General features: G+C 35.6%; 1 protein-coding gene across 1 annotated transcript; it reads right to left on the reverse strand.

The window, feature by feature from the left end:
* Nucleotides 1-8100: 8100 nt before the first annotated feature.
* LOC140970950 (uncharacterized) lies at nt 8101-8651 on the reverse strand. The gene is made up of 2 exons (XM_073432963.1): nt 8178-8651; nt 8101-8106 (listed from the first exon to the last, which is right to left on the reverse strand). Exons 1-2 carry the CDS (start codon nt 8649-8651, stop codon nt 8101-8103), a joined length of 480 nt encoding a protein of 159 aa, XP_073289064.1.
* Between the last annotated feature and the right edge of the window lie 351 nt (nt 8652-9002).

Consider the following 9002-nt stretch of genomic DNA (forward strand, 5'->3'; position numbering starts at 1 on the left):
TGTCGATGTTTTATTATTTATTTGATGTCAAGATCTAAAATTTGAGTCGAATTATCGAACCATGAAAAATCCTTCCCTAGCTCGAACAAAACAACCATTTGAAAGGTATTTCTTGTTAGATATTTCGAATTCACAAGCTAAGCTAGCTCTTACATAAATTACGTGATGTGGTAGATGCATTTATTTAGTATATAAATGAATTATAGGAGAAAGTGCAGATAAAAGCATTGTCAAAGAGGGGACTAATTAAATGCTGTATGGTTGCTGGATGAGGCAAATTACTACGGCATTTACTCTATTGCATTTGATATTTGCACCTAACAAATAATAAATGGGAATTATTTCTTTGTTCCTACCATCTCTGAACTGAATCAATACGCAACCACTTTAATTTTATTTGTTTTTAATATATGTACTTGGATATTCAGAATACACTTGACTGCAAAAATTTACTTGGAATTAATGCTTGAATGTGCTTTCTTTGTTTACTTTCCATTTTTTATTTCATACTTTATTTATTTTGCTTTTACTTTTGATTTCCTAATTAATTAGGGAACAATCACATTAATTAAGTTTCTTCAATAATATTTACTATGATACCTGATTCTTTTAATGTTGATTTCTAAGTTATATAAAGGATAATCTTATTAAAATTCATGAAAATTGTTAGATTAATATACGTAAATGAGGCTAAATTTATCCAATATTGGATAATATATATATAGAACTACATTTCCATCTTTCTTTAATTTGTTCAAACTTAAAAAGTATTAATTTTATGATTTTTTTAACCACCCTTTCATATTCTTCCACCGTTGGTGGTTTGGTTAAAATTTAATAAGGTATTAATTGTGGACAAATCGAGTGGATAAGGCCTTTTATTAAAAAATTAATATAGTTCATTGTTCTAGAAATGTGACCATTAAGTTTGATGTTACCACAATTTGTACTTTGGGTCTGGTGCGGTGTATCAAATGTTCTCCACCTCGTGGAGCGGGGTCGGACAGGATTTTTGCACAGATATGCACGGACGGACAAAAGTTAAAAGGCGTCGGAAATGTTTCTTACGTAACCTTTACAATGCTTAAGTCAGTATTAAGACAAAAATTAAGTGTGGTATAAAAGTAGTGTTAGAATGAAAAATGAGTGAATGTACAAAACCATGAGACTTATTGATAATTGTAGAGTTAGAAGGTGATGGATACCTTATATGAAAAGAAATCTGGTAAGGAAAGTTTTTGAAATACGCGATTTGCTATTGGATTTGTACTGATCTGCCTTATATTTGGTAAATTTTGAACTTTGAATGTATTTCGATAACTTCGAGATTCTTTCCTTATCATAAAATATTTACCCGCATATTTTATATTTGGAAGACTTTATCTACAATTACCGCAATATTTGTGTGTACTTGGCTCAGATAATCGTGATATGGGCTCGACTATTTGGGCCCTTTTCTTTTTTGAAGTATTTCTCGAGGCGAGATCAGTTCGGACTTCTTGGGAAGTGTTGGGTCTTGTCTTAATTTACGAACCCGCCCTGTCCCACCGATATTTTTGAAACAGAGATGCGAGGAGATAGAGGATTTGATCCCTATCGAAAAAGCTGATATCAGGGCAGATATAAGACTGGAGATTGAATTCGGGGACGAGGATGGGGATGGCAATCCCGCCTCCGCCTCGCCCCATTGTCATCTCTATACCCGAGTATTGCACCCACTCGAGTAGCAATCGAAAATGAAACTCAAGGATTTTACTAAGTAATGGGACTTTTGCCGGAGTAGAGTATGCACCCAAGAAATAAATTTGAATATGAGTAAACTGTTCGAATTTTAATACGTAATGGATTTTTCACCTGTGCAGGATATGCACATAAACAACGATCGAGTGCAAGTAAAATGTTTGAAACTTTCACTAAGTTGTGAACATTCCATCCGAGTGGGTATACATCCGAGAAATAATCTAACATCTGTAATATGTAAGAAATCTAACAATGTAATGGACCTCAAACCCAAGCAAAGAACTCTCCTGAGTAATAAGTAAAATTCAAGAAATTTTACCAAGCAATGGGTTGTTCACCCGAGCAGGAGCTTTGCACAAATAATAATTTGACACTAAGTAAAATGTCGATTTTACTAAGTAATGAACTTCTAGGCCGAGCAGGGTATGTACCCGAGTAATAATTTGAATATGAGTAAAATGTAAAGATTTTGTTAGTCGCACATCATTTGCCCCAACAGAAAAGATTACACCATAATTTTACCATGTGTCATATTGAATATATTTACTAGTTGTCGAGCAAGTTGGGCTTATATATCTTCCAAACTATGTTGGACTTATTGGATGTCGAGATGGCAGACTTATGTGTTTGTCAAGAAATGTTGGGCTTATTGTGTGCCAAGCTGGTCGGGCTTATACATCTGCCAAGCAATGTTGGACTTATTCTGTGCCGAGCTGGTCGGGGTTGTGTATTGGCCAAACAATGTTGGGCTTATTGCATGCCGGGGTGGTCTGGCTTGTGTATTTTCCAAGAAATGTTGGACTTATTGTGGCTTGAGCTGGTTAGGCTTTTGTATTTGTCAATCTATGTTGGGCTTATTGGGTACCCAGCTGGTCGGTCATAAAAGCCTTCCGCCCAGGGGTGTTCTTGTGAGAAGGCCAACAAGTGTTGATCTTATATTTACAGTGCTGAATAACTTTGTCCAGTCGCATGTGAGGAGGAAATTTAACATTATTAAATGCAACAAAATAAATTTTTGATCAGATCCAAGATAGGAACCCGAACCAATATAATAAAGAGTACTAGTGGAATGAGCAAAATTATAGGCTACCAAGAATAAGTACGAACATAATGATAAAAATAAGGATAAAACAAAACAAAGGGAAAATAATAAAAATGATAGTACCCATGGGAAAGCTTCTTAAAAGTATTATTTTTGAGGAGAAAATGTTCCATGGTCGCTTGGTATTTCTTCTCCAGCATCTTTCAAGTAGTATGTCGTCACACTTGCTTTTTCCATAATCTTGAATCGGACTTCGTACTCAGGGTCAAGCTTCCATCTTTCCCCTTTCCATTGAATCTCATTCATCAGTGATGGAAAATCTAACTCGAATATCGTATAATTCATTCTTTTATTTCGGATCTCTGTAGTTGATTTACTAACCTTTGTTTCGGAGATGACAATGTTTTTCGATGGTCCGATACCGATCACGAATGGAAAGGAATCAAGTTTCACAATCCAAATGCTCAAAATAATTGTGATATACATGTTGCAATCTTTGAATGAATGTCTCGGCTATATCCTTCTTGTGTATATCATTATTATTGTTTTGGAGTAGGATTAGGGAAGTTATTTAGAAAAAAATAACCACTTCCTCCAATAAATTCAAATTACCAATTTGAATTGTTTGGGTCGGGTCGGGTCAGCCCTCATGGGCGACCCATTACCATTAACCCATTTATATATATATAAATTCTTACATCTCCCACTCGCACATGAGGGCTAGACATCTTGCCTAGATTTATCACAATCATATATCACCAATTTCATACAAGCAAATGGATCGTGTGACCAACGAGCATATTAAATAAGAGCTCAGGGCCATACACCGGTTAAGGATATATAGCAGCTCAAGTCAAAACATATTTATGAGGACATTTTACTCGTTATACCTCAGATTTATTTTATTACACTAATCAATGTATCTCTTGTCCCAAAATAAAATACAAGAGCATACTTGATTCAAAATTATTCATATCTGTATGTATTCACAATTATGTTCTAACAACTAAGTTAAACATAATTAGCCGGCTTGTGAAGACAAAATAAGTGTCAAAATAAATCTTCCTTTCCCACTAGAATCTTTCAATCTTTATTTTAGCTGCTTTCTTAGACATGTACCTCATCACCGAATCGTTCATAGCTATTGGTATCATGCTAAAGTAGCATCACTAAAATAATATTAAAGAGACTGTTGAAAGTCTTAAGGGTATAATATTAAGTTTATATATATAAACCTATGGATCTCACACAATGATCTGGGACTCGAATAATCATTATCCAAATGGTCACTTCAGCACACGCGGTATGAAACACGTGCTACGATGTGCTTTTTCCTCTTTAAAATGTATGTCACAAAAAAAAATATTCACATCGTACAGATCTTAGTTCAAGTGCATCTCAACACTTAACTTGAGTTTTCTTTTTTCCTTATCCTCCAACATGTATCAATATAAAGAAAACTCTAATCTGGCTATAAGACAAGTTAAATGGATTGTGGGAATATCCATTTCGATTACAATAAAATCTACATAAGTAATCTCATCTTGTTAATATATACCAATGCAACATATGTATGGATTTGTTCTCAACAAAACCAATATCGTTTAATCTAATTTCTGCATGTTTCTCAGCACCAGAGGTGATTGCTCGAGTGAGAGAGCCAATCTCAACTTGTCAGACATACGTTCAATTTTCAGATTAGTAATTCATAAAGGGTACACATTACACATAATGAAAACATCATTATAATAATGAGTACAATGTCTTAAATACATGTGTTTAATTACAATCATATCCTACGTAGTCCAAGGGATCTAATATGATCTATAAATATGTCTCTTGGTATTGGCTTAGTAAACGGATCAGCCACCATCATGCGTGTAGGAATGTATTTCAAAATCACTTCTTTCTTTTCAACTATATCTCTGATAAAGTTGTACTTCGTGTCAATGTGTTTGGTTTTTCCATGGTATTTGGGCTCTTTTGTGTAAGCAATTGCCGATTGACTATCACAATAAATCGTTAAAGCTCCCACTGGACTGCTTACGATACCCAAATGACATAGGAATCTCTTTAACCAAACACTTTCTTGCACTGCATAAGCACATGCCACAAATTCTGCTTCCATTGTGGATAGTGATACACAAGTTTGTTTTTTGCTTCTCCAAGAGATGCATCCATCATTTAGCAAGAAAGCATAACCAGAAGTTGATTTACGCTCATCTAAATCACCACCCCAATCAGCATCTGTGTATCCTTTCAATGTTAAATCTTTTCCTTGATAACAAAGGAAGTAATCTGTAGTGCTTTTTAGGTATCTTAGAATCCTTTTAACTGCACTCTAGTGTCTTCTTCCTGAATTAGATTGATACCTGCTGACCAGACCCACGGCATAACAAATATCGGGACGAGTACACATCATTTCATACATTAAACTCCCAACAGCACTAGAGTATGGCACTTTAGACATCTCATGGATTTCTTCAGAAGTGTTTGGGCACATTTCACGACTTAAGCTTTCACCTTTAGCCACAGGAGTATCAATGGGTTTGCAATTTGACATTCTAAATCGTTCTAGAATCTTTTTAATGTAGGATTCTTGAGACAGTGCAAGAAGTCTCTTAGAACGATCTCTGTGAATTTTAACACCTAGGATGTAATCTGCCTCACCCATATCCTTCATTTCAAAATTTGAGGACAACCATTTCTTAATGGTTTCTATATACTCCTTGGCATTCCCAGCTAGCAATATGTCATCGACATAAAGAGATAGAATTACAAACCTTTTATTGGATTTTTTCACATATACACAATGGTCTTCATCTATCATAATGAAGTCATATGAGATTAATGCTCTGTGAAATCTCAAATACCATTGTCTAGAAGACTGCTTAAGGCCATAAATTGATCTATTCAATTTACAAACTTTGTTTTCTTGACCTTTAACAACGAAACCTACTGGTTGTTCTATGTAGATTTCTTCCTCAAGTTCTCCATTGAGGAAAGCAGTCTTTACATCCATTTGATATAATTCTAAATCCAAATTAGCAACTATGGCCAATAATAAACGAATAGAAGTAAATCTCACTACTGGTGAAAAGGTTTCTTCGTAATCAATACCCTCTTGTTGAGTATAACATTTTGCCACTAGTCGAGCCTTATACCTCTCTATAGTTCCATCAGACTTTCGCTTAATTTTGAGAACCCATTTGTTCCCAATAGCTTTACGTCCCTTTGGAAGTTCAACTCATTCCCAGACATGGTTTGATTTCATTGAATCCATTTCTTCTTCCATTGCATTCATCCATTTGTCCCTTGAAGGACAAGATAGAGCCTCACCTATGCTTTTAGGCTCTTCATCATCTATTGGAGATATAACATAAGCATGCCCTTCAATCTCATAGTGACGTTTGGGCATACCTTTCCTATTACTCTTTCGAAGTTGGGGATCAGATGAATCAAAATGATCAGGATTGCTCCCACTAGGATCACATGAACCATTGTGATCATGATTGATCCCATTGGAATTAATCCCACTCGGATCAACTGAATCATTGTTATCAGGATTTCCCCAGTTGGAATCAAACAACAACTCATTATCTGAATTAGATAACTCAAATAAAGGTTCATTCCCCTTTATTTCACCTTTCTTAGGAAAGTCATTCTCTAGAAATTTTACATTTCGTGATTCAATCTCAGTAATGCTTCCATCTTCTTGTTCACCAATGAACACGTAACCCTTAGAATGCTCAGAGTATCTAACAAAAATACATTTCTTTCCTCGAGGACCCAACTTTCCATATTTACTTGTTGAGTTGTAAATATATGCAGCTGATCCCCAAGGTATAAGGTTATTTAGGTCTGGTTTTCTACCAGTCCATAGTTCATATGGCGTGGAAGGAACTGACTTTGAAGGCACCTTGTTTAGTATAAAGGCTGCAGTTAATAAAGCATCTCCCCAAAAGGAAATAGGCAAATTAGCTTGCGCCATCATGGACCTTGTCATGTCTAACAATGTTCTATACCTCCTTTCAACAACACCATTTTGCTGAGGTGTGTAAGGAATGGTCAATTGTCTAATTATTCCCTTTTCATTACATAGATCCTTGAATTGATCAGACAGCCTCTGTCAGTTCTCAAGGCCTTTATTGTCTTATCCATTTGATTTTCTAATTCATTTGCATAACGTCTAAAACATTCCAATGCTTCAGATTTATGTGAAATCAAATAGACATGACCATAACGAGTGAAATCATCTATAAATGTAATGAAGTAAGAAGCTCCATGTCTAGCCTTCACATTCATTGGACCACATATGTCTGAATGAATCAATTGCAATGGAAATTCTGCCCTAATTGCTTTTTCAAATGGTTTTCTTGTCATTTTACCAGCAAGACAGTGTTCACAATCCAACAAATCAAGTTTAGACAGAGAACCTAAAAGTTTTACTTTGATAAGTCGATTCATCCTGTCTTTTCCAATGTGACCTAATCTAGCATGCCAAGAGTAAGCATCCACATTTGCATTACTAGATGAACAAACATTTAACGAAACACAACGATCAACATAATAGTTAAACATTTGTCTGTCACAATCTAGCACAATAAAACCATTCGTAATATGTCCACAACCATAATACATATTGCCATAGTAAATACGAACAAGATCACAACTAAAGTTCAAACTCAATCCTAGTCTTAAAAAGAACAACAACAGATACTAGATTTCGTCGAATCTCTGGTGCATAGAGAACATCATGTAAGATAAGATTCCGGCCACCATGCAACTCTAGTTTGCAAGTACCGATGCCTCTAACTTCAACTTTCGCATTATTTCCTATATATATCCATCTCGTGCCCCAAGGAACTCGACGAAAATCTACAAACGCTTCACGATCTCTAGTTACATGGTCTGTTGCTCCTGAGTCTACAATCCACACAGGATAAGATTCAGTTAGTAAAACAGTACTAGAGACACATATAGTATTCACAAAAGCGTTAGTAAGTGCTACCTTTTTAGGCTCAGGGCACTCACGAGCGAAATGACCAAATGCTTGGCAATTGAAGCACTTCATTTTGCTCTTATCTTTCTTCTTCCCAAACCTCTTACGCTTGTTCTTTTGGTTTGGCTTGAAGTTGTTCTTCTGAGACCCTTCCACAACATTCTTCCCTTTCCAATTTTTCTTCCAGTTCTTAAAGCGTTTAAAACCCGGAGCTTTCTTGGAACTAGATTCAGCCACAAAAGCACTTGCTATGGACTTAGCAGCACCAAGCCGCTCATCCTCAAGCTCAAAATGTCGAGCAGCATCAGAGAAAGTCTTAATGCTATCATTGTGAGTCAGATTGACTTTCAGATGCTCCCACTTTTCAGGAAGAGATCGGATCAAAGCTTGAACCTGTTGCTCATCAGAGAGGATATGACCAGCTGAAGTCAATTCACGTATCATGTTTGACATAGTTCTCAAATGTTGTTTGATGCTGTGATCAGCCTGTTTCTTGTAAGTGTCAAACTTGATAGTCAATTGCCTCAGACGAGTGACAGTAGTACCTCCATATTTCTCTCTCAGGTACACCCAAATGTCATGAGCAGTGAGATGTTGTTCACATTCATGGATGAGATCATCAATCACAGAACTAACCAGTATAGCTCGAGCAGTGGAATCTTTCTTTTTCCATGCCTGGTAAGCTTCCTGATCTCTCCTCTGCTGAGCAGTGTTACCCACACCGGGATCCTGCATGACTTGGTTGATACCTTCTAAGGCATCTTGCTCATCAAGCACATACCCAATCTTATGGCGCCAAGTATCATAGTTGTCACCATTTAGTTTGTCACCCTTGTTGAGATCAGCAATGATAGATTTTGATGTCATGGTCTGTTTATTTTAGAGGTGATAACACATGTTAATGCTCATTAAATGTACACTTTAGTTTTGTACTTTAAATTAGCATCTATAATGATTTAACATAAGGCATAAACTCGAAAGTTCACTAAGTTCCCAATCATCATCTACAATCCTAATGTTGCATCATTATAAATTTAATTTCTAAGTAACAAAAATATCAATTGATTTTAGGTGAGAATAACTCAAAATCTTCCAACCTAAAAACTCCCACTTAATTTGGAAAATCTCAATAAATTCCAAATAAACATATGCAGATAAACATGTATTAAAATAAACTAACATCAAAGTTTACAATACATGCTTCTATTTAAACATAAA

This window comes from Primulina huaijiensis, chromosome 1 (genome assembly GCF_012295235.1).
Source record: "Primulina huaijiensis isolate GDHJ02 chromosome 1, ASM1229523v2, whole genome shotgun sequence".
NCBI classification, from domain to species: domain Eukaryota; kingdom Viridiplantae; phylum Streptophyta; class Magnoliopsida; order Lamiales; family Gesneriaceae; genus Primulina; species Primulina huaijiensis.

Coding starts and splice junctions, on each gene's coding strand:
- LOC140970950 (XM_073432963.1), bottom strand. CDS start 8,651: ATGACATCAAAATCTATCATTGCTGATCTCAACAAGGGTGACAAACTA.